This window comes from Telmatherina bonti (genome assembly GCF_933228915.1).
Source record: "Telmatherina bonti genome assembly, chromosome: 3".
Classification (NCBI taxonomy): domain Eukaryota; kingdom Metazoa; phylum Chordata; class Actinopteri; order Atheriniformes; family Telmatherinidae; genus Telmatherina; species Telmatherina bonti.
The window spans coordinates 18,346,815-18,373,332 of NC_136621.1; the positions used below are offsets into that span (position 1 = coordinate 18,346,815).

Sequence of the window (26,518 nt, forward strand, 5' to 3'; positions counted from 1 at the left end):
CATGAGAATATGGACCACATTCCCTGATGATTATTCCTCCACACTGTTTTGATTCTGTTATATAATATTTTCGTAGTTTATTACTCTCAAGAAAATTCTGTTTTTTTGTGCTCAAACATCCATTTGAAGATTTAAAGTCCAACTCCAGCAGTTAGTTCATTATTTAGCTGCAAGCAGAAAACAAATTCTCTTGTGTTATCTGTAACTTTTAAAAAGCACACCAGCAGTTTTAAAATACTTTTAGCTGAGCCTCATGTTCATATCTCCCTTCGTTGACCAGACATATTTCATCCAACCCTGTTTACGCCATGTTTTGTTCAGCACTTTTAATCCTGGGGTCATTCAGAGCTGCCAGCATTGGTCCTTTCCATTTAAGCATAATACATTAGCTTTGTTTCCTCTACAATGATATTTTAAAACTTTAACAAAGTACAATTGTGATTTGCTTACGTTTCCATTGAATGGTGTTCTGCACAAAAGGCGTAATTCTCATAAAATTCTCAACCCACTAAACCCCTCTTTGAGGAGACGGGAGATACAAACCCTTTTGCTTTTTGAAGCAGCTGTTTTGGTTGCCACTGCTGCTTTTGCTGCTGCCCTAATCAGATGATGACAGAAGTCATACAGAAGCCATCTTTACTTAAAATGATCTGGTCAGGTGACACCCTACGTCACATCCCGTGACATTTAAATGCACATTACACTTGTAATAGACTTATATATCAACACATCTGAAAACACCACCTCATCAGAGCATGAAAAAGTATTGGGGACATTAAAGGTGTTTTTTACCTTTTTTTTTTTTTTTTTTTTTTAAATCATAATATTTAGGTTTTGTACAATTCTAGTGACAATGGAAACACAGCTCCTGACTCTATGGCTTCACCTTTCAGAGACTGTAGTGGTTCAGTGGTTCCCAACCTGGAGCCCCTGAATCACAAAGGGGGTCCCCCAAAGAAGCCAGGGCGTCCCTGAGACCGTTTAGAGCCAGTGAGATTTACTTAGCTATTGGAGTATATATATATATATACATATATATATATATATATATATATATATATACATATATATATATATATATATATATATATATATATATATATATATATATATTGGAGTATATATATTATTTTACTCATAGAATATCTTTTAACATTTTATGAAAAGAAGACAAAATAAAAATCTGAAGAGCATTTTAAATTTGAACCTTTTCCCGATTGTTCCTGTGTGCAGGTATTTGGACAAGGCACATGATGCAACAACACCTGTCTTGGATGTTGGTTTACCAACTGGCTTCACTTGTATCACAAGTGACCTGGATCTTGTAAGATTGCAGATACACACAATCACACAGGAGCAGTCTTTAAAAAAAGCTTTTCATTTGTATTGCCATTCATTTGTAAACTCTGTTTATGTGCAGTTGTCTAGAGGGCGGGACCACATCATTTCCAAATATAAAATGTCTCAGTCAGAAAGTGCCTCACTCATTATTTACCTGCGAAAGGTAAGAATATCTTTTGGGCCAGTGCCATCTTGCAAAAGGAAAAGAAAACAATCTTGATTTGCCCCAATTTTCAAAACAATATATTTATGATGCTATTATTCTGACATGTTCCTAAGCAGGGGTAACAAATCCTGTTGCGTCATCTGTGCATGTGTGCAGACAGAACTGAGCACAGGTGGAGCGCTGCACGTGTGTGGCAAGAAACTACGTATAAAAATGAAGAAAACATTATAAATAAAGATAGATGCAAACATATAAGTAATTGTGTGCAAAAAATCTATTCGTATTTCCACAAAAATATTTTCTGCTCAAATTCCATCTGATTTGCTAGCAACAATTATTCATCTGATCTTAGGGTCCTTCCTGATATTATACTACACAATATTAATGTAATGCATATTTAATAACTTTAGCTACATTAATTATAATATAGAATCTATTTGGACTTTCTTGACTTGCCAACTGAGTCAAATCTCTCAATTTAGATAGCGGATACCGATTGAAAGGATCAAGGATGGATTAACTTTTTTTAACTGCATACACTCAGTTCCACACCACTGCTCTTGAGTTTGTGTATTTCTTTCTTTCATCTACTTCATAGTTTGTTACCAATAAAGTCCACTCTGATGACATTTGTCAGTGTTTAGAAATACATCAAATGATATTACAGTACCTATATGGGGGTTTTGCACAATTTTGTATAGTTCATATCTAACCAGACTCTCACTAACTGCTCAGTTATTTAGCATAGAGCTAATTGGGAACAACTCAGTAATAAATTGTGCAGTTGTTCTCATGCATTTTTATTAATAATAATAACAATCAAGGAAAAAAGTCATAAATAAGATCAATAATTATTTACGGTATATGGCAATCATGAGTAGGTAGGCCGTCTTAAACAGGTGAGTTGTGAAAGATTTGCGAGTTTGTGAGTTTTGTGAGTAAAGAAGCAGAGTTTTTGATATCTGATAGAAGAGAATTTCAAAGCTTCAGAATAAAATAACTGAAGGCTCTGCTTCACTCCATCTTACACCAATTTTGCATCCACTGGGTGTGTGTGTGTGAGCGTGTGTGTGTGTGTCTGTGTGTGTGAACTAGGGTGAAAGTGAAAGCAGAAAATGTACATATCCTCTTTTGATGGGTATCTTAACAGATTTCTCCCACACGGCCAGAGGAGATTTCTTTCAGGATCCAACAGCAAATGAAAGTGGGGATCTTACAACCAGCTGCTGTGTCAGTTTATGAATTCTTCAACAGTGAGTCACTTATCATAATGTACTTACTGTGAAAGCATATATAACATCAGACAAATGCACAAAAAAGTGCTCATGTCTATTTGAAATATTAATTGATCCTTCAGCTCTAAAAAAGGCCTTTTAGTTTGGCCTGCATTTAACACATTTAAGATAGTAAAAGTGATATTTAAGGGGAGTTGTGTTTCTCTGATCCGTCAGTACTAAATGTTTTTTTACATCTTTCTTAATCATAGCAGAGAAACCTTGTGTACAATTCTACCACCCTGAGAGAAGTGGAGCCCTGATGCAGCTGTGTAGGAATAATCAATGCGCTTGTGTTGAAGGTAAAACAAAAACGTAGACAATCAATAAAATAATGAATGTGAAGCTGTCTCTGTAGCATTCAAAAGAAAAGAAACAGAGTGTAGCTTCAAGGACACAACCATCTATAATGTTGCCAAAGGGAGTAGTTAGGTCTGTTAACAACTCATCAGCACTTTTCCCATTTTAATATCAGATGGAATTACTGCCTACAGTGTTGTGACACTGCATTCCTGTCAATTGGCTGTTTCACACGCAATGTTTTTTCACCACTTTACATGTTTGCATTTAAGTCATATGATATATACCATACAAACAAAGAAATAAAGGGCTGCACAATTCATAAATCTCAGTCACAATTTTGGCTACCCATGACCAAATGAATATAATGATGTTTAAAATGTCAGATAAGCTCAGACCTAACTCCTGTAACTTGCAGAGTATCCTGCCTTGCATATAATCAAATGCATCAAAAGAGGCAGCTCTAGAGTTAGCAGCTGTAGTGTTTTGTGTCATCTTCATCTTGACATCTTAGAAAGGCTTCTTTAACTTCTTTAACTCTGCTCAAAAAGCCTAATTTCCCTCCCCAACACAGCAGAACCAGAACCAACATCAAATTTGTTTACTTCAAGGTAAATGATGCACTTTCCTGTGTTCTGGAAGGAAATATCTTCCTAAATGTGCCTTCAAAGTACTGTTAGCTTTTCAATAGAATGTATTATAATCTATGGGTCAGCAGTGATATCATGTGAACCTGACAGTAGCAAATTAATATTGCACAATATTGCACAAAATATTGCAGGGTATCTTCTATAGGAAATCTGTTGATATATCATATATATATATATATATATATATATATATATATATATATATATATATATATATATATACACACACACACATATATTTATGTGTGTGTGTGTGTGTGTGTGTGTGTGTGTGTGTATAATAGCTCTATATATGTATGTGTCTTTTTCTTTGTTTTATTTTCTGAAAAGAAAACTATTGCACACATCACATAAAAGAAAAAAAAGAAAAGTTGGACTAAAGGCATTTTAGTCATGCATGGTGGACAGGAACACCTTATTTAAGTAATAAAACAGATGAAAAATGAAAGCAATACATTCAGATTTATATTCAAGGAAACAGATTTCCAAATTTATTTTTTCCTTTGTTGTTTTTTAGAGAATTGCTGTCTACAGAAAAAAAACGTCATGAATGACGAACGCAGTGGAAAGATTTGTGAAGTCACACAGGCCTTCAGAGTCACTTTTGGTAAGACTTTGTCTTTATGTGCAAGTAAGTGAACCAACTAGCCAGTAAACAGGCTAAAAGTTTTTATTTTGTCTCCCTTCAGCCTATAAAGTGAGATTGGAACAGTTTAGAGCCGATTTGTCTTTCGACTTTTACTCAATGCGAGTTATTGACATTATTAAAGAAGGTGAGTATCGATCCCCTCTTTACGTTTTGGTTATTTCCCCTCTCTTTCATGCAATTTCTTTGTAGAAAAATCTCTCTTATTCTTTCATTCATTCATTCATTCATTAGCCATACCACTTAGTCCAATTAAGGGTCACGGGGGAACTGGAGCCTATCCCAGCAGTTTTTTGGCGAGAGGTGTGGTACACCCCAGACATGTTGCCTGTCCATCACAGGGCAAAATCCTTTTTAATGTCAAACGATTTATTAATGATGATGGTCTAACCTTTAATTTCTTCTGCAATGATATTTTCAAAATCAAGGAAAAAAAGTCTCCCAACTCGTGTTTCAGTTTTTGTGAGATATCAGCGCTGATAGCCGTTATGTCATTCACAGCGTTGGGCATGCTACTTTAAACAAGTAATTAATTAGAGTTACGAGTTCAGGGAGAACTTCTGGCTCAAATATATGATGCTGCTTCATTCTTAACTTGTACTCGGTCACAACAGAACGGTCACAATGCTTCTTCAATTCAGACATTGATCGTATTCTCCAGTTTCAACCATATGCTTCTGCTTCCATTATCTTACAACAATAACACACTGTAACATCAGTAAATCCTCCACAAATAGAGATTAATTTAAGATTTACAATTACGCCTCTAGAAGGACCACGACTGTTTGATACATTGTCCTCTGAGAAGTGGCTGAATTTTTGCCAATGTAGACAGACATTATAGATGATAGTTCTTTAAATGTTAATGCTTGTGAGTACAAACTGATTGGCTAACCCGTTAGGGAGGAGCTGGGGCTTTGACCTGGTGGTCAAATGGTAAACATATTTTTGTTTTGTACTGCTTGGCTTCAGTAGTGTTATAGACATTTACTTTTCGTGTCAATTTAACCCTGCAGTCATAATGGCGGTTAGATAGAGGCCAGACGCACCTCACACTGCTTGTTTCTTTGCAGAGAAACAAGCAGACATATATGTATATCACCCCAATCACACACATACACACACATTCTCTATTCTCTTGAGCTCATCCTTGAGGTGTGAGAATGCAGGCCATGTTATGACTTTTGACAGGAACCTTTTCTGTCCCTGTGGGTAAGCTTCAGCCACACTAAGTAGTCACCCATCAGGGGTGGGTTGTACCATATCAAGATTCTCTACAAAGGGAGTCATACCAACTATACATTCTGCAGCTAGCATATATGCTCTTTTGTCTGAGCTTCTCAAAATGAGCAGCAGTAGTAATCAGATAACAGAAATGACGAAGCTTTATTCTGGAGATGAAAAGCATCTTGAAGTTAATTCTAAATCTAATGATTCAAGTCTGATGAAGCAAATCTGGAGATGCCACTCAAATCCCTCCAAGCAGGAAATGTGCACCAAAACCTGTGGAAATCCAGTGGTCTTCATCTACTTTTCTCTTTTTACATTGTATGCTCTTACAGGAGGTGTTGATGTGAACCCAAAAGATCAACTTCGGTCATTTCTCGGTCAAAAGGTGTGCAGAGAAGCTCTAAATCTGAGTGTAGACAAAACCTATCTGATCATGGGCTCGTCCAAACATATCAACAAAGATGAACAAAGGTAAGACAATCCCCCCCCCTCCTCCCCCACCATTAGTATGTAGAAAAATGTTGTAGGAACTGATGTTGAATGAAAAAGATTTATAAACACACTAATTGGGCTTTTGGAGTAGTTTCTGTAGGAATTTTACTACTGCATTTAAAACCGCAAGACAATGTTGTGCCTTAAAAAGCATCACACCCATATATGGCGTGTATTTATTCTTTGAATAATGACGAATACACACCATCTACAGGCAAGATACTGTTACTGCGCTCACTCTATCAGTAGGCCAAATCTTAGGGTGCATTCACATCAGGGTAATCTGCTAGACTCGGTCCGATTTCATCTGTGTCTGCACATGGCCCATCATTCCTAACAATACTTGACAATACTTGGCATGTATCTTCAGGGATTTACCCAAGAGTGCCAAAGTTTGGTCCTTGAGGTCTACCATCCTGCAACGTTTAGATAGATCCCTTCTCCAACACACCTGAATCCAATGGCTGATTTCCCTCTATTGCGTGGCATCCAGCTCTGCAGAGGCCTGGTAACAAGCCTTCCATTTGATTCAGATGTGTGATCATATTCAGATGTGTTGGACAAGGGATGCGTCTAAAAGTTGCAGGATGGTAGAGCTGAAGGACTGAACTTGTGCACCCCTGGATTAACCTATACAGGGTAGGTTCCTGTTGGGATGTCCTTTAAAAAAATTAAAAACTAGGAATAGATTTTTTTTTAAAAAAACATCCAGTCCTAAGTAGAATATATAAATCAAGGTGCATGGTGTGAGTACAGGATCAACAGGAGTCTACTCAGGCTGCAGCAGTTGCCAGATTGTACAATTCCATGTCCACATTTCCGTGCCCTGCATGTTTTTCCAGATGTTTGTGCTTTCTGATTATGGATTTAATATATTAAGAGAACTCATTGCATTTCATTGAATCACCTTCCTAGGCATCAGTGTCTGCAAGCTCTGTGTAGTATTAGTAAAAGTGTTTTGGAATTTTAAGCTGTTATTTTGCTTTCTACACATCTACCCTCACCTGTTTGGTCCTTTTTTAAGCCAACTGTAATGTTGCACTATTTAGGAGAACTGACAACACATGGTGCTAATAAATTTTTCACTTTGTTCCTCACAGCTTTCTGTATCGGCTTAGTGAGAGAACCTGGATCGAGTACTGGCCCACAAAGGCAGAGTGTCAAACTGAGCAATATCACGCTGCCTGCATGGGCATAGAGGATCTCATCATGCAATATAAAATATTTGGATGTACAATGTAGTGAAACAAAATGCTGCTTTTGATTGTTTGGGAACACATTGATTATGATTTTGAAGGCTGAGCATTGCAAATTTCTTCAACTAAGCAATCTTTGCCAATTCCCTCACTCTGATTTCTGCTGTTGGATTTCATTAAAGAAAAAGATTTCATGTTTAAAAGCTGCATGTGGTTATTTTAGTACTGTTCTTGTTTATCAGTTCCTAGCTCTTGTATAATTTACAAACTATGGTTATCTCCCTGATGTAGCTGGTTTTCTATAGCTCTGTAAGGCCTGAATGATTTTTATTTTTTTAGCTTGTCTGTTTTCCATCAACTATTTTGTTTAGTTTTACTATTTAATCGTTTAAATTATTTTCATATATGAGATGGAGGATGCAAAGTTTAGACTAGAACCATCTATTATTGAAATAATAGCAAATGTGAATGCCCATTTATTGAGCTATGCTGAATGACTGAAATGAAAGTGCATAAGTATAAGAAATTGAAAAATAAATCACAAGTGACATTTTTTGTAATTGCCTCACATCAGGGTTCAAACCAATGAACTCCTCTATTGAAGCTCACTGACCTACTCACTACACCACCAGTATTCTTAGTTATGTCTTGGAAAAAGCATTTTAATTTTTTCAATTTTGAGGCTGGGAATGCCTCTGTTTTTCACTTCCAGCAGGGTGTAATTAGTGGGATTGCAAAAACATGTGTGTGGCTGAACTAAACTCCAGTAAAGATGTGACAGGCTTTATTGTTCAATGTGTAAAACTTTTTTAATGTGTTTAAGATTTATCAAAGTGTTGAAATGTTGCAGGGAGCATTGTTGGAACTAATCCTTCATATTTAACTGTGACATTTGCAAATAATTTCCTTTGCTCCTTCAAGTGCGCAGCTGAGACAAAGAGTTCACATTGAGCAGCCTGCAGAACTGCACGCCATCACACAAGCAACAGTCAACAAACGACAACAGAGCTGTATGTTAAATGCTTCATTTGAACCAGTGCCTTGTATGTGTACCTGTGTCCCAGTGCAGGAAATGGACCAATCGCTGAGCTGAATTCTGTTTCGTCCAATCACAGGAATGGATTTCAATACATTGACAAAAACTTGAATAACTTAAAAAGTTTAAATGTTAAAAAGACCAAAAGTCGTAGAACATATCTCCTGAATGGGCTGAAGAGTTTGATACTTGAATGGTTGAAGTGAGACAAACGGTGTAGGAGGAGTAGCATTTCAAAGATTTTGCAAGAAAAGACTATGGAGACTGGGACCGAGACGGACCGGACACTGCAAACTGGTGCAGAGCTCCGAACCTCCGCTGAAGCTGTTTTCAGCTCATTATGCAAAAACCGACCAATTGCCGAGTTGAATTTTTTTCAACGTCCAATTGGGTTTGAAGGACTTTCATCCAATCACAAGGCTGGATTGATTTTTACAAAATGCTAAATATCTCAAAAACTACAAAGATTTAAAATAAAAAATATCATAGCACACATGTCCTGAAGGCGCTGCACAGTTGAAGATCTGAATGATTGAAGTGACTTGAACAGTGCATTCAACTATGGGCATTCACATTAATAAGACAAGCTACATTTACTACCAGTAATGCAAGGGGTGAAGTATAAACACTAAAGCCTAGGGGTTTCTACGGTGACTGGGAAGTGCAAACCAAATTAAAATAAAATTTAAAAAAAAACATGCAATGAATTCACAATACATTAAAAAAAAAAAAAAAAGAACATTCAATTCACAATATAAAAAACTAATTTCAATTTCAAAAACCAAGTTTAAATATTTAAAGACAAATTTAAATAGAGAAAAAATTCCCTTTTTAGGAAACTAATATGCATTTCTAAAAACAAATTTATATTTCAAAAAACGTTAAATTTTTAGGAAACAAATACACATTTTAGAAAAAAAATAACAAAGAAAACAAATTCCTATTTGAGGAAACAAATCTATATTACAGGCTGCATGCTGGCATAGTGGTTAGTACTGTAGCCTCACAGCAAGAAGGTCACTGGTTCAATCTTTGGCTGGGGAGGGGTTTGGTCAGTGGTCTTTCTGTGTGGACTTTGCATGTTCTCCCTGTGTATGCATGGGTTCTCTCTGGGTACTCCAGCTTCCTCCCACTGTCCTAATACAATCATGTCAGGTTAATTGGTTACTCTAAATTGCCCTTAGGAATGAGTGTGAGTGGTTGTGTGGCCCTGTGATGGACTTGCGAGCTGTCCAGGGTGTACCCTGCCTTCTGCCCTAAGACTGCTGGGATAGGCTCCAGCTTCCCCACAACCCTTCATTGGATTAATGATTAGGATGATGAATGAATTCTTGCTTTTCCATTTTGACAAATCATATCAGATTGTTGTGTTTCTTCTTCTTACTGTCATATGTAGGTTGCTTTGGATAAAAGCGTAAGCTAAATGACTTTTAGAATTTTTCATATTTGAGTTTCTGATTTGTGAAACCTTTATTCTGTTTGCAAGATTTTACAGTCCTGGTTTGAAGAGTAAATTACGTTTTGTAGTTTTTTGTCAGGACCTAGTCCAATGTGGTCCAGATGCCAAATACATCATAACATGAGCCTAATTTTCATTTTGACAATACAAATTAAAGACATTTTATGACTTTTTTGGCATAAAAGTGTAAATTGCCCTATGTAGGCTCCAAAAAAAAGGGCAAAGTATTCTACTCTACTTCATTCTACAGTCATTAGCTATGGTTTTAATCCAAAGCGATTTATACATGACAGTATAAAGAAGCACAACAACATGGGTTTAGTTGTCAAAATGGAAACACAGGTATTGAACCCACAAACACCCACACTATAGACCTGTACTTGAACCACTACACTACAGACCATCCATGTATAATCAAACAATAAAATCTTGTTTTATAAAATGATGTCACCATTGTGCCACTTCCGATGTTTAAGTGTCTTCCTTTCTGTGTAAAACTGCCTTTTGTTAATTTGTTTTGGGATATGTAAAAGTGTTCTGCCAATTGTAGATTGTCTCGGCTCTTTTAAAAGGGTTTCCCGAAATATAAATTGTTTCCTCAAAAAGGAATTTGTTTTCTTGAAATTTTTTTTCAAAACTGTATATTTGTTGTCATTCATTCATTTTCTGAACTGCTTATTCCAATTCAGGGTCATGGGGAAGCTGGAGTCTATCCCAGCTGGCTTTTGGGCGACAGGCAGGGTACACCCTGGACAGCTCGCCAGTCCATCGCAGGGCCACACAGAGAGACAAACAACCACTCATGCTCACACTCATTCCTAGGGGCAATTTAGAGTGACCAATTAACCTATCATGCATGTCTTTGGATACCCAGAGAGAATGCATACATGGGGAGAACATGCAAACTCCACACAGAAAGGCCACTGACCAAACCAGCCAAGGATCGAACCAGTGATCCTTCTTGCTGTGAGGCCACAGTGCTAACCACTGCGCCACTGTGCAGCCCATATTTGTTGCCTAAAAATGTAAAAATGTTTCCTGAAATATAAATTTGTTTTTTAAAATGTATATATATTTCCTAAAAACTGATTTTTTTTTTTAATTTGTTTTTTAAAATTTAAACTTGGTTTTTTAAATGCAAAAATTGTGAAGATTTTTATATTGTTAATTGGGTTTTAAAATGTAATTTTGTTTTGGAATTTTGAAATCTGTATTTTGACATTTTAATGTGATTTGAACTTCCCAGCCACCGTAGTTTTCCTCTCAAACAGGTTTAAACTTTGGCCTTGGATTAAGAACTGAATAACTAAAGAGTTATTCTTATTGACAGCACAACATCCATCTTGCATCAAATCTACTTTGAGATTTTTCATTCAAGTAAAATTAACTCCAATAAGTTTACTTTTTCTTTCTTTGTCTCTTTCTCTTTCTTTTCTCAATTCCTCAGATAATCTTGGTTCCTTTAGTGAATCCGCCACAGTGTGTATTTATAATGGCCATTGTGCTCATGTCAGGTTGCTGGCATGTGACACACTGCTTAAAGTTAAACTCAGCAATTAAATGACGCAGTGTCCTGGAAGAAGAGCTGTGTAGTCCGGTTTAAGCCTCTGTATGCTGCTGGACAACAATAGATCCAAAAATGTACATAATGTCACTGCCAACAAAATGAGTCAAAAACACATATTTATGAAGCAAGTAGGCTAATACTAATATTGAGGTCTGAGATTTTTAAAGAGAAATATACTGGTCAAAGCCCCAAGTTTGGAAATCCAAAATATTACAGTTTAATGTTTTCCAATCATAGATCCACACTTCGGTAAAAGTGACATTTTTAACGTATAAGCGCAGGAGGAGGGGTGAAGGTGAATAAAAGAAGACCACTGCAGAGTACAACTGTAACAGCAGATATGGGATCAGGCAGAAGGACAAGCGGGACACAGCTGTGGCTGTTGACCTCTCTGGCTTTATTTTCCCTGTCTGACGGATCTCCCCTGTGAGTAGTCCTTCTTTACAACACCTTCTCACTTGAATTTCCAATGAAAGATCAGTTACACTGTAATGCAATCCCAAGTCTGGTCATAGAAATATAATGAAGGGTCATTGTTTACATTTTTGCTGACTTGTTGCAACTTTAACATGAGGACTAATTCATTTTGTTTTTACAAAATGGAGATTTGATAAGAATAAATTATTTGTATTAGCAGTTGAATGGAAAATATCTGATACAATAAATGGTATCTATTAAACGGCAGAAGTACAAGTACCCAATTGTATTCAGCAGAATATTGTGTTCAAAGTTTTTTTTGGGGGTTTTTTTTTACCTTCAACTGATACAAAAATTGCACAAACTGTGTGTATCACATATGCCATATTCAACTTTATATGTTTAAAACGAGAAGCCACGGCACAGCTTGTAATTTTTGTCAAATAAATAAAGAGCCATGCCAGTAGGTTTGTTCACCCAGCGGTTCTTTGCATCTGCCAGTAACAATGATGAAACATGATATTGATTTAGTCTTGGATTTTTGACAAAACAATCAATGAATTACTAATTATGTTTGCCGTCTGCACTGAAGCAAGAGATTATAATAGTTTTAAGTAATGTAGGGTTTTTTTTTGTTTTTTTTTTGGCAAATTGGGTCAATGGAATAAATTTAAACAGCTATTACTCAAACACTAAATGAAGCAAAATTTTTATTATTAAGATTTTAAGTAAGTCAGTAGAGAATACTAGGTTGGTTCTATCAGCCTTATGCTATATATTTTTTTCCCTCTCTCTTTAGGAATTTAATGTCAGCTCCCAATTTGTTGCGGGTAGGAACAGAAGAAAATGTCTTTGTGGAGTGTCAAGACTGTCCCAGTGACAGAAACCTGACAGTAGAAATTAATGTAATGAGTTACCCAACCAAATCCAAAAGGATGGCTGCAACATCTGTGAGCCTCAACAGTGCAAACAAATTTCAAGCATTTGGGCAAATTAAGGTAATCCTGACTTGATTACTCCTCTAAAGAAATTCTTTTGTTGGGGCTTTAAACAGGAAGTAAAACTAAAACATTATCAAATTTCCCATCTATACAAAAACTACATATAACATATCTTGTGTTTTTGTTTTTTACATGCCACTGGTTTTGCCTCCTCATTCCGGTTTCAGATTACCGCAGGAGACTTCAGACAGGATCCCAATATGAAGCAGTATGTTTACCTGCAAGCTCGGTTCCCAGATATAAATTTAGAGAAAGTTGTCTTAGTGTCCTTCCACTCCGGCTTTATCTTCATCCAGACTGACAAGACCATCTACACACCCAACAGCAAAGGTGAGTTAATAATGTGTGTGGAAGAACAGCTCATCCTTCTGTTAAATGGACTTTTCCTGTTACTTATTTCAGAAAAACTTTTACATGCGGAAACTATGTGCAAATTTATTAAATTAGGTGAAATGTTTGATTGCTCATGAGGAGTGGACCAAAATATCTGCTGAGAGGTGCAGAAGTCTCGTTGATGCAGTGATTGCCTCAAAAGGTTATGCAAAAAAATACTAAGTCTAGGTCTGTTTCATGAGTTTATTTTTTTATGTATAATTCTGTTGAAGCATGACTGAAAAGTAATATCTGACTTTCATTGCTTAAAGTGGATCTATTATGTGCATTTCGGGCTAATTTATTTTTATTTCTGAGACCAGAAGGGCTGGGATTGATCGAGTTATTGTCACAAATCTCTTTATTTACTTCAGACCGACCCACTCCGTAGGCTGTCAGATCAGCCTGCGGGCAAAACGAGTGGATTGAGACTCTTCTGCATTAAACCCCGCCTCCCGCCACTGTACTACATCGGGAGAGCACACCGCACCTGCTTTCGCCATCATTGTAACATCTCATAAACAGAAGGATTAGGCTAATATGAACTCAATAAAAAACCAAAACACAATGTCAACACATAGCATACAGCCCTACATGTTGGAACCTGAATCAGACCCTGAAAACGAAGTGGAAAACAGCAACCCACAGCAATGAATGCAGCAGGATGTCTCTCTTTGGTAAACTCACCAGCCATCGTTCAAAATAACTTTATCCGACGTTTTCCACACGCCTGATGTATTTGTACATGCCCTTGTTAACCAGTAGAAGGTAACCAATCACTGAACCTTATCCCCCGGGACGTCACAAGGATTTCCAAGTAGAAAAAACTCTCTAAAACGACGTGTTTTGTGTCTCCATGGAAACCGAACGGAGAGCGTGCTGGAACTCAAACTCAAACATGCGTTTAGGTGATAAAAAAACGGTGTCGTTCACATGTCTGATGAGGATTCAACACTGTAGAAAGCTCAGAAAACTCCAAATACCACAATAGCACCCATTTAAATTTAATAGAATTTTTATTTATTATTACTTTTGTCAGTTTCAAGTTGTTTATGTGACCATTGTGAGTTTTTCTTTCATTGACGGAAAGGTACCAACTTTTGACCATGTGTGTACATAGGCCTGTCTGTTGTGCATTTTTGTTTGTTCCTGGGCTAAAATTTGGACCTTGAGATCTCAGGTGTCAATATGTCCTAGTCTGACAATAAAGTTCTTTGAAATCTTGAATTTATTTCAGTCTATTACAGAATATTTGCACTAACACCCAGCATGGAGCCTGCAGAGAGGGATGATGAAACCAAAATAGGTGCTTCCGTTGCCATCGAGTTTGAGGTATGCATTTTGTCATCAACATGCACGTTCTAGTATTCATTTCAGTCCAGTTTATATAGCCCAAATCTACAACTAAAGTAATTAAAATAAATTTAAAGATCTATTCAAATTCCATTCGATTTGTCATACAATTAAATAAAAAAGGATCTTAATCCACCTTAATACACATAAAACCTAATGATTTCATTTCCAAGAGGAAATAGTGTAATGAAGACCCTAATCTATGTTTAAGTAACCCTTAAAGAGTTGTTCGTAAATGAGTAGATTACAGTTTATTACCCTATAGCAGCATTGCGTCGAACAGTTTGCATTTAAAATTAAAATAAAAAATAAAACAATAAAATGAATAATTTTTAAATAAAAATCTTATGCTCCATCACTCCCGAAGAAAGAATCTGGAGAATCCCAAAAGTTACTGGGGATTCTAGCTTTTGGCTTTCTGGATGTGTGTGAGTGTGTGTTGGGAAGAAGTGTGTCCAGATATGTTTCACTGTGTTTGAGTAATTGTGTCCAATAAAGGAATTATATGTCAACTCTTGAGGTGACAAAGTCAGCTGTCGCCATAGTTTGCATTTAGGATTAATGCATTGTGTTCATTTCAACAACCCAAGTGGTTGTAAATATACTGTAAACCACCACTTTTTCATAATGTTCCCAGACCACCTTGGAAGAAAATCTGTATAGGGGAAGTAACACGATGCACATAGCACTCTCTGATGTTTGAGGCACTCAGAATGTTAAAGTCCTTCAGTTGCTGAGAAGGTCAAAATCCATCCATTTGCTTAACCGCGTCGTCCAAATTAGAGTCACAGGAAGCTAGAGCCTATCCCAGCAATCATTGGGCAAGAGGCAGGGTACACCCTGGACACAGTGCTAGTCCATTGCAGGGCAAGGTCAAAATCAAATAGGAAAAAAAAACAAACTTAGAAGAACATTGCTAATGCTGTACAAGAGCATAAGCCATCTACCTGCAACTCTTTTTCCACCTCCAACCATCTTACACAAACTCTTTTATTTGTCCAAACCCCATCACTGTGGAATGATATTTCCGTCACCACTTAGTATTGGTACAATAAGTGTAGCACTTGCCACCACAGAATAATATATGTCAATGCACGTCTACACAATAGTCATCAATGTGTCAGAAAGCAGCAATAAAGGAATCCTTTTTGTCATTGATTAAATTCAATTATTTGATAAGTCATGTAAGAACATGTTTACTACGGAAAAACTCAATCAGTGCAGAAAGTGCTCCCCCTGGGCAATCTATATAAAATGTTTGAGGTATTTATCCAGACACTGACATGATGTCTGGGTCTGGACCAATGTGTAAAGGAGTCATTTAGATTACATATATGTAGGCACTGAGTTCAGGACATTCAACTTAAAACATGATGATTATATCAATGTAACACAAAAAGCTATATGCTGTGTGTTAGAACATCAAGACAAAAGTTAGACAAAAGTTAAGTAACAATTAAGAAACTAAGCAGGCTGAAAGATTGTTGTTGTTTTATCATCAATGAATCCATTAATTAGTATTTTTAAAACATTTCTTACTATAGACCCCTGAAGGCACCATTTTACCTGTTGGCCAAGTCTCACTGAATTCAGGCATCCACACTGGCGATTTCCAACTTGCTGAAATTACCAGGTATCACATTTTATTCAACTATCTTTGACTGGTATAAATTTCTAACATGTAAAGTGAGGTTTCTACACAATGTTTACCATGTAAGCAGAGGTGGAAAGTAACAAATAACATTTACTCAGATTACTGTAATTGAGTAATTTTTGTGTTATTTGTAATTTTTAAGTACTTTTTGAAATGGGTAAGTTTACTTTTATTCAGGTATGTTTTGACCCAAGTATTTGACTTCACTACATTGGAAACTTCCCCCGTTACTGAGCAAAAAAAATTAAATGAAGGGAAAAAAAACATCAGCCTAATACATTCTGTCAAAGGTCACGGATTCTCCATGTCTGCTGCTCATCGGCTTTGGTCATGTTCAACACCCACTGAAAGAAAAATGAGCAAACATGCAGGGTTTTAAAGTGCTTTAAAGTTTAATAAAAGAATAAGAAAGAGAAAAAGAAAGAATATGAAAAAAATTTTTAGTTTGCACAAAAAACAGACTAATTTTTTTGTTTGCTGCTCCTTATAGCTAAGCAACCCACTGTTATTAGCTTACAAGTACGTCACATGTGTGGTTACTTTAATACTCTGGCTGACACAGAATGGTGGGTGCTGTCAGCGCAGGCACTCAGCCTCAAGATCAGCAGCAGAATCAAAGTTTTAACTCACAAAGGTCTTTCTTTTAAGGTAGCATGCCAGTCTGTCTGTTTGTATGTGGGAATGTGTGTGTGTGTTTACCTTTTCAGTATTGGACTTTGGAAAGTGGTGGTGAGGTTCAACAACAAACCACAGATGACTTTTTCTGCAGAATTTGAGGTCAAAGACTATGGTGGGTTAAATCAGACCTTTCCTTCTCTGTAAAACTTATAACAAAAACACTAATATGTCCTTATTAATAATAATAAATGTTCTGATTTTGAACATAAATAAAATGTGTTAAATGTGTCAGTGCTGCCCAGTTTTGAGGTCAAACTGATACATCGAGGTTCATACTTCTACGTGAACAGCGAGGAACTCAACATCAACATCAAAGCCACGTATGTGAATATTTTCTTATGTCCAGAATTGATTTCTTAGACCATCTTTAAAAAATAGCTTGATAGAGTTTCGCATAACTTAGCTTACAAATTAATAAACAAAATATGTCCTTGTGATTTTAGGTATCTATTTGGAGAAGTGGTGCATGGATCAGCATATGGGGTATTCGGTGTTGTTCAGCAGGATAAAAAGAATAGTTTTCCCAGCTCATTGCAGAGAGTAAAGGTAGAAAACTACACTTTTCCTCCTTTGCTATTTGTCTGAGTCATTTTCAGGGTTTTTCTCACTCGCATTTTTTTCTTTCTCAGGTAAAAGTCACATGCATTCATAGATTGACATGTAAAATCTGTGTTAATTCAATAAAAAAATATAGTCTAAGTATTCTAACATGGACTCCCTGGATGATGATTTCGATGATCGATTTTGTAATTGTATCATCAGACCTGCAGCCACATGCCTTGGTTTACCCCAGTGGACAAAAGGGTGGCTTCCCTCCACCTTCAGGTGGGTTGGGGACTGGTCCTGACTGTTGTCTGTGCTTATGCACTGAACAGCTGTTAAGAGTACCCACCCTTTCTGGAGTCCTTGGAAGGAGTGTTGGAGGATGCTCCCTCTGGGGACTCCCTTGTTCTGCTGGGAGACTTCAATGCTCATATTGGCAATGACAGTGAGTCCTGGAGAGGAGTTATTGGGAGGCATGGATCCCCATGATTGCAGATGACATGGTCCTGTTGGATTCATCTGGTTGTGATCTTCAGCTGGAATAGTTTGGGAGTGAGGTCCTGCCTCAAGTGGAGGAGTTTAAATATCTCGGGGTCTTGTTCACAAGTGAGGGAATGATGGAGCGTGAGATCGACAGGTGGATCAGTGCAGCATCTGCAGTAATGTGGACTTTGCGCCGGTCTGTCGTGGTGAAGAAGGAGCTGAGCCAGAAGGCGTAGTTCTCGATTTACCTGTCGATCTATGCTCCCCTCACCTATGGTCATGAACTTTGGGTCATGACCAAGAGATAGGTTGAGGAGCTCAGTGATCCGGGAGGGGTTTAGAGTAGAGCCGCTGCTGGCAGAAGATGGATGGATGAATGGAATGTATTCTAACATACTGCATGCTTTTGTATTATGTTACTCTAGATACAGAATGGAGAAGGAGTTTTGACACTGAAGAGACAGCACATCACACAGACCTTCCAAAATATCAGTGATCTTGTGGGGGACTCTATATTCGTGACTGTCAGTGTGATGACAGACAGTGGTGAGAAACAGTGCTCATCCATGTGTGTGCATGTGCACTTCATAGAGAGCAGAGAAAATGCAGTTCTTTATATGAACTACGTCATGATTACTAAAAACTATTTACTGTCTTGTAGTTATACTTGAAAATGAAAAGTGATGTGTTTAAAAGACAACCTTGGTTGCCTAAAAGTCCTGTATATAAATACTGCACTTGGCTACTTTTTATGTTTTTTTAACATAAACATTTTGAATGTTTTATCATGCACATTATTAAACTAATAATTGAAATACAGCAATTATGACGAATACTTCTAAAATTTTCTGTTTACATATTTGAAACTATAAAATGTGCAAATGTGACTGAAGAAGGGACGGGCTGTGCTGGGCAGCCAGACACAAAAATAAACATTTTCATTCATTCATTGTAATAAGTTTAATGTGCTCGTTATGTTTACCTAAAATTTGTAATAACATTTATAATGAGGTAAAATATTGAAATGGCCTAATATAGTGGACTTTAAAGGACACTCCCACCACATATTAAATCCTCAAGGATTCTACTGAAATATATCTGACTGAAGTATAGGTCCTAATATAAAATGCACTTCTCCATATTCATTTTTCATTGTGTTCAGACATTTAAGGAAGAAGCTTAAAAAACTTTTTCAATAGCCCTGACAATTAATTGTCCTGTTTAGGGACTGTACACAAGTGATTAATAAGTTGTTTGCACATGCTAAGTTTTATTTGTAGCACACTAAGTTTTGTTTTTGTCATTTTTTTGAAGAACAAATAACCTTTTTACCAGTGAAATAGCAACTGATACAATGCAGGCATACTTAAAGAGGTAAAACAACAATGCATTCAGGACCAAAGTCGTGAAATGCAAAAATTACATATTGTTTTTGTTATCTGTTCCTGTAAGAAATTTTGGACGTGACATGCAGGGATTGTTCTGTTGTTTGTGCAGGCAGTGAGATGGTGGAGGCAGAGCTGAGGGGTATTCGGATTGTCACATCACGTTACTCCATGCACTTCACAAAAACACCAAAATATTTCAAACCAGGAATGTCTTTCGATGTTACGGTAAGGTGTATTTTCTACTAAATACAGAAATATCTATGTATATTTCCCTAAAAACTATAACTTATTCCACAATAATAAGCAGACATAAACATATTAATGGACTTGTGTTTTCTTGTTGACTTTAAATACCATAAAACATGGTAATTTAGTTTACAAAACTTCCATGTATCCCCTCTGCTTTCTGTCATTGTGTGTCATTGTATGTGATTGCTGGGGTCTGAAATTAAATTGAAATTAATTTTAACTTAATTGTTTTCAAGAGATTGTAGAAGTCTCTGTTCATTTGATGTAGTTTTGTGTTTGTTTGACTGTAGGTTGAAGTTTCGAATCCTGATGGGACACCAGCATCAAGTGTTACAGTGGTGATTGATGCAGATGGTACGGAGGGTCTCACTTCAGCCAATGGCCTTTTAAAACTTCCTATCAATACAGAGGAAAATCAACAGTCCCTGACAATTAAAGTAAGTCACAAGTCTGGTTAAATTTGTGTCTATTTTATGAAAAATACTAATTACCTAATAGGTGTCTGTTTCCTTATCTTCGATGGAAGTCTGAATACTTTCATATGGAGCCACCAGGATAGAATTTAAAAGATGCTTTAAGGTTATTAGTCTTATAACTCATACTGCAGTAATATTCATTCTAAAGTGTCACTGTTGTACTGAGTCACATTTTTACCGCCCCCTAAAGGTTCATTTTACATCTATCTTGCATCCTGTCTCTTTTCTGTGCTTTCTCTTGCCAGTCCAATCTTCACTCTTCTCTCTTTTTTGATCTTTGCCTTTCTCTATTTTTCTCACTTCCTCCAGCAATGTGTTTTTGGGTTTATTGGCTGAATCAGTGCTCTTCAAAACTGCCAGTGTTGAAATCCAGTTGCTGCCGTATAACATGGTTGCATCAAGCAAAACACACACAATGCCTCTTGTTTAAGTGAACATCAATGCGCCATCAAACAAGTCAGAAGTAATGCCAGAAACATATCTTTCTGAAACATATTGAATATTCATTCACACACCTGGTAAGCTACTTGTGCCAAAGCTGCCCTGAGGCAGACTGACTACCAACCAGTTATTTAGATCACAACTGAACTTGACTTATGAATGCTTGAGAAATGCCTGATCTGTTTCTTGCCTTACATCAGTTACCAAAAATGGTGTGAGGCACTGCTCTGGATTAATTTTTGTGCACTTAGTATCATACAGCAACAACTGCAAGTGGATCTTTTTTAGAAAGCAGTGTCGGCTGTCATCATGCGCCCACCAAGCAAGTCACTGCATGCTCTAAAGATACGTTCGCTTGCTCACTTTTCGTAAACATTTCTCACACAGCCACATCAGCCATGATAAGCTTTCAAATATATCTCGCAAACATCTTTTCTGATTTCTGTCGAAGCTGAGACTGCCTGCTGTGATATCAGAAATGCCTTTTATTTGCAGTTTTGATGTTCTACAACTCAGATGTGCCATTGTGTGTAAGCAAAGTCAGCGCTGTAAAAGTTCCACACTTTACGTGGAAATGTTCTTGCTTCAAGCTAGCTGACTTAGATTGGAGGTGGTACCCTCTCATGTACACTGGTTTTATGTGTCTGTGTGACAGCATCTGTGCACTGTTGTGGTTTACTCTAGGTAAAGACAAAAGATCCAGCTATTTCAGCTGAAAAACAAGCATCTGCCAGCATGACAGCTCTCCCATATTACTCTAAAAGCAACAGCTACATCCACATTGGTAAGTAATGTCCTACAAATGTACATAACAAACACAGCTCTGTTATAGTAATTATGATACCTTGAATGTTTCCGCAGCTGTGGCCTTGACTGAAGTAAAACTACAAGAAAATCTGAAAGTTAATTTTTACTTCAGCAAGCAGGAAAACACAGAAAAGGACATTACATGCCTGGTGAGGGATCTTATGGGTGTTACTGATTGTTACTTGTGCAGTAATACATGTATGCACTGCAAATGTTCAATTCTCTGTCCATAGATTTTAAGCCAGGGTCAGCTAGTGAAACACAGCCGTTTAACGGTGAAAGGTCAACAAGTGATGGCCACATCAGTCAGCATTACCAAAGAAATGCTGCCATCATTCCGAATCATAGTCTACTACCATACAGATGACAATGAAGTGGTGTCAGACTCTGTTTGGGTGAATGTGAAAGATTCCTGCATGGGCACGGTGAGATCCACTGCTCAGGGATTGCAGAGTTAAAGTCAGCAATCTCAGCACACACTGTCACTTTTTCCCAAATACAGTTGTGTTTTTATCTTATTGTGTTCAGGCATACAAATCTTCTCCTTTCAGCTGAAACTAGAACAATCTAGAAGTGTTGCATCCTATGAGCCACGTAAGCTGTTCAATCTGAAAATCACAGGAGATCCAGAGGCCATAGTGGGATTGGTTGCAGTTGACAAAGGTGTTTTTTTGTTAAACAACAAGTACCGCCTCACACAAAAAAAGGTAAAATCTGTGTTATCTCTGTTTGTAATTTGGCAGGGCTTCAGGTAATGTCATCTTGTTTAATGCTGCCAATCTGTCTGAGATATGCTGAAGATTTTCTTTGGTGTTGGTTCTTGATGCACTGGTTGGGGCGACACACCAACAGAAAACACAATAAACGTCAACAAGTGTCAAGTATATTCATAAGATGGCTGTGGACAGGATGACGGAAAGTCATAAAACCCATCAACATGAGGCTGCTGTTCAACATGAAATAAGTATAGCTTGCTTTGCTATTTACTAGAACCACTCTCCTTGTCCCAGCTTTGAAGCACAAAGGTGCTCAATTTATTTACCAGTGTCTGACATGCTGCTACGATTGGTGGAGAAATGCCCCTTTTTTGCCCCTTGTTGAGACTGAACCTTTCTTCTTCTTGTCTTACGGGCAAATAATTTTGCGAGGTGCCAAATTGATACCAAGTGAAGCAGGAAAATGTCTTATTGCTAATAAGAAAAATGTAATGTTTCCTTTCCTTTATTTTTATTCTCTACAGTTACCGGCTTCACCCTCTATGGTGCCTTGTTTTCTGAGGCTATTTAAAACGCGTCCCATGTTTTTGGCCAATTTGGAAGCATGCAGAGAAATTAAACTCACAGCCACATTAGATTAAAAATTCTAATTGGGAATGTTTGATTCCATCTGATTTCAATCATGCTAGTGTGTTCAATGCCCTTTAAAAATCTGGTTGTTACAGTTTTTTTTTTTCTTACTTTCATGTAAATATGCTGACAATTTAGCTGAGCTAATCTGACAAGTCACAGGCCACAACCCAGCAGTCACTGCAGTGTCTTAAAAGAGTTGAAAACCCCCATATTTCACATTTACTAAAGCCTTGACTTACATGTTCTGCAATGCCTCTGTAGGTGTGGGACTTTGTAGAGAAGTACGACACAGGCTGCACACCTGGTGGAGGGAAGGATGGTATAAGCGTGTTCTCTGATGCTGGGCTGCTGTTCGAATCCAACTCAGTCTCTGGGACTCCTTGGAGAACTGGTAGCAGTGCTTTTATTCTTTTCCTGTAAACATGTTTTCTAATTGTTAGGAAACAGTTTTATCAAAAAGCAGAGTGACATAAGGCTTTGATGCTGCATCAAGGCAATGTTCCTAAAAACTGACAGCTGCCTTATATTTCCATCCCCGTGTACAATGCATTGATTATTCACTACTGTACAAGTATATCCATATAATACAGAACCACAAGAAAAGAAATAGGAGGTAGGCTTGTAAAAGTTCTTCTGTCTACTCCAGGGGTCAGCAACCCAAAATGTTGAAAGAGACATATTGGACCAAAAGAACAAAAAACAAATATGTCTGGAGCTGCAAAAAAATAAAAGCCTTATATAAGCCTTATCATGATGGCAACATATGCTTTATGTGTCTATATTAGCTATATTAGCCTACTATCAAAATGACTAAGTTGGCTACAAATACATAATGAGCCTTAATGATAAAATGTTTATTTTCCCCGCTGCGCATCCTGTAGAGAATGACGCACCACGTGATTACTCTGTTGTACAATCCCGTCTCATGTTTAACTTCATTACAATATTTATTAATTGTGTTTCGTTGCATTGATTAAATTAAACCAATGCAATAAAGAAATCCGATTTTTTTAAATGTAATTTTTATGTTTAAGAATTCGAAAAAACAACTAAATGGAATGTGCATAACACGCCCCTTATCTGGGCAACAAACAGAGCGCAATAAAACGCAGCCTGCATTTATAAAAAAAATAAATAAATAAACCAGCAGCCTTTTAAAAAAAGGTAAAGTATATCAAATCAAATTAATACAGTTTTTCTGTCAAACATATCAGTGCAAGGGTAAAACACAGCAGCATCCTCTTCTCTTTAGACGCGCAACCAATGCAGCTATCCTCCGACCTGAGCACCAAAAACCGATTATATTACCAAGTGTCATTCCAAATATAAACTGACAAAAATCAGAAATAATTTTATATAAACAGCCACTTTGTTACTCAATATGTGTCTATGAAGGATTATGTTCTTACCCGTTTAATGTGACTTCTGTTTTCGGACATCACTGGTCAGCTTCTCAACATCGGGCATGTAAGATGTAACTTGTGCTGAATTAAGCCTGTTACATACTCCACGAGACGCAAGAACTGAGTTCTTGTTCTTGAGGCTGCAAGAACAAGAAAAAACGTCTTGTTCGGCAGGTCCATACATACTCCACGAGAAGCACGTCTGCAGCAGGGAGGGATCACTGCGGGGGGGCGATGTCTGCTTTTATGCGCGATTAACCCGGTTGTTCCCTCCGCCGAGGAGGTTGTTTTCCCCGGCGTCTTTTTGCTTAAGATAACTTAAAAGGTTACGGAGGGATTTTTATAAATATTTCAAGAGTTGTTGCAAATGTAAAAATGAAGAACTGATTAAATTTTGGTGGTGATCAGGATCACCGTTTGGAACTTTTTAAAAGGATTCTTAACGTTGTGCTTGGCGGAGGTTTCCGCTCTCCGAGTTTCTAGTTTCATATTTAACTAGCAGCTTCGTCCGCGGCAGGGCGGGTTGTGCACGCGGCTGGATCCGAGTGTTTTATTGCCACATGTAAAAATGTTCGTACTTTCTCACCGCCTCGATAAGCTATTTTATCAAAACAGTCCGTTTTGCCGGCAACAGCAAACTCACGGAAGCAGCAACTCCGCTTCATGCTTGAGATTACAGAGAAGGCCCGGCAAGATGGCGGCCTGAGCAGTCCTAACCTTCGTTAGCTCTCTGCAAATTCCCTCCAAACTATATAAAGACTTTTTTTCCCCACTAAACTAAACGTTGCTGCCTCTTGTAAGTATTCTTAAAGCGTTTTGTGACAGGATGCTCCAAAGTAAAACCAAGAATTCCACTACTTTGTCAGAAGAAACCGACCACTGCTATGTAATGGCTAGCACCATGCTAATGGACGTAGACCGCAACGACAAAAGAGGACGGGAAGACGCTTCAACCCCCTCCACACCATGCAAAGCACCTGCTCGCAAAATCCCAAAGCCAACTGAAGAAGAGGCATCAGGTGCTGCTATTTTAGCTGCTATCAACAAGTTGACCATGAAATTTGACTCGCAAGAGGACCGCATGGAAGAGTTTAATGCCAAACTAACACAGAATTGTGCAATGCTGGTTGGCCTCTCCAAGACGATTGAATTTAACGCGGCGGAGATTAAGGATTGCAAAGCTAAAGTGACTTTTTTGGAGGGTGAAGTAAGCCGTCTCCAAGCAGAAGTTACTGTGCTGCGGGAGAAATGCACGGAGTACGACAACTATAAACGAAGATGGAATCTTAGAATCAAAGGCATGAAAGAAACAGTAAATGAAAACACCAGATATGAAGTCATTGAGCTCTGCAAGAAAATCGCCCCTAGTTTGGCTGATAAAATGGATGACAACGTGGATACTGTGCATCGACTGGGGCGTAAGGAAGATGGAAGAGTGAGACCCATCATTGTCCAATTTACAAGACGGCAATGCAGAGATGCGCTCTGGAAGATGACCAAAGATTCAAACGTCTGCAAAAACGCGGGAGTCAAGTTTGCGGAGGATCTCACAAAAGAGACCAAGGAGGTGAGAGAGGCACTGTGGCCGCGCATTAAACAAGCCCGTCAAGAGGATAAAAGAGCCTATTTCCGTGGGCCGTATGGATACATTGATGGTCGTCGCATTGCAGCCTAGGTATTTATCCTCACAAATGCTGTATGTGGGAAAATGCTATTAGGAAGGGAACAAACACTTTATTTTTCAGCTACTTTCAAGACACTTTATAAACTAACTTTTTTTGTGTGTGTGTTTTGCACTTTATTGCTGTGAGGTTATCCAGCAAATGAATGTTCTGAAAGCCAACTTAAATGTTATTTCATTAAATACGAGGGGTCTGAAAGACAATTTGAAAAGAAAAGCCATTTTTTTGCACTGTAAAGGTTTTAAAAGTCACTGCGTGCTGCTTCAAGAAACTCATTTCTGTGCCTCTGACGCCACCTTCTGGACAACACAGTGGGGTGACAAAATCCTCTTCAGCCATGGAAGCAACAGATCTGGCGGAGTTGCCATCTGCTTTAATAAGTGTCCGGGTAATGTAATTTCACATAAGGCAGATGACAATGGCCATTGGCTAATAGTTGTCATAAAAATTGATGATGCATATGTAATTCTCTCTAATGTTTATGGTTATAACAACATCACCCAAAACAAGAACTTATTACAGGAAATTACAGAGGTTATTGTACAATATAAAAGATCTTACCATACAGAATTGATATTATTTGGTGGAGATTTCAACTTGGCACCTGATGACTACCTAGATAGATACCCGACAAAATTCACGAATACACATTATAATGCCACTCTGCTCGAATTATGTAACACCTTTTCCCTGATTGACATCTGGAGAAACAAAAATCCTAACCATAGACAATATTCTTGGATTAAACCTAATGGGTCTATAAGATCTAGAATTGACCTGTGGCTGGCTACCCCAGACCTAGCTGCCCTTACCTCAGAAGTAACTATCTCTAATGCACCCCTTACCGACCACTGTCTACTTCTCC

The 26,518-nt window shown here is 37.6% G+C and overlaps 2 protein-coding genes across 2 annotated transcripts in view; both read left to right on the top strand.

The window, feature by feature from the left end:
- LOC306773055 (complement C3-like) overlaps positions 1-7,907 on the top strand; it is a gene marked incomplete at both ends in the record, with an annotated part of 37,947 nt that extends 30,040 nt beyond the window's left edge. Inside the window, 9 exons of the mRNA XM_079262765.1 lie at positions 1,234-1,324; positions 1,421-1,504; positions 2,658-2,760; positions 2,997-3,083; positions 4,249-4,338; positions 4,421-4,504; positions 5,940-6,078; positions 7,200-7,330; positions 7,870-7,907. Coding sequence (XP_079118891.1) covers positions 1,234-1,324; positions 1,421-1,504; positions 2,658-2,760; positions 2,997-3,083; positions 4,249-4,338; positions 4,421-4,504; positions 5,940-6,078; positions 7,200-7,330; positions 7,870-7,907 — 847 coding nt within the window. The remainder of the gene's footprint in view (positions 1-1,233; positions 1,325-1,420; positions 1,505-2,657; positions 2,761-2,996; positions 3,084-4,248; positions 4,339-4,420; positions 4,505-5,939; positions 6,079-7,199; positions 7,331-7,869) is intronic.
- A 5,068-nt stretch (positions 7,908-12,975) lies between these two features.
- Positions 12,976-26,518, top strand: part of LOC306773062 (complement C3-like) — a gene marked incomplete at both ends in the record, with an annotated part of 40,351 nt that continues 26,808 nt past the window's right edge. Inside the window, 15 exons of the mRNA XM_079262778.1 lie at positions 12,976-13,105; positions 14,385-14,479; positions 16,045-16,133; positions 16,862-16,944; positions 17,065-17,152; positions 17,276-17,378; positions 18,284-18,428; positions 19,356-19,471; positions 19,786-19,932; positions 21,097-21,196; positions 21,274-21,368; positions 21,453-21,644; positions 21,771-21,926; positions 22,830-22,984; positions 24,797-25,626. Of these exons, the coding sequence (XP_079118904.1) occupies positions 12,976-13,105; positions 14,385-14,479; positions 16,045-16,133; positions 16,862-16,944; positions 17,065-17,152; positions 17,276-17,378; positions 18,284-18,428; positions 19,356-19,471; positions 19,786-19,932; positions 21,097-21,196; positions 21,274-21,368; positions 21,453-21,644; positions 21,771-21,926; positions 22,830-22,984; positions 24,797-25,626 (2,524 nt within the window). The remainder of the gene's footprint in view (positions 13,106-14,384; positions 14,480-16,044; positions 16,134-16,861; positions 16,945-17,064; positions 17,153-17,275; positions 17,379-18,283; positions 18,429-19,355; positions 19,472-19,785; positions 19,933-21,096; positions 21,197-21,273; positions 21,369-21,452; positions 21,645-21,770; positions 21,927-22,829; positions 22,985-24,796; positions 25,627-26,518) is intronic.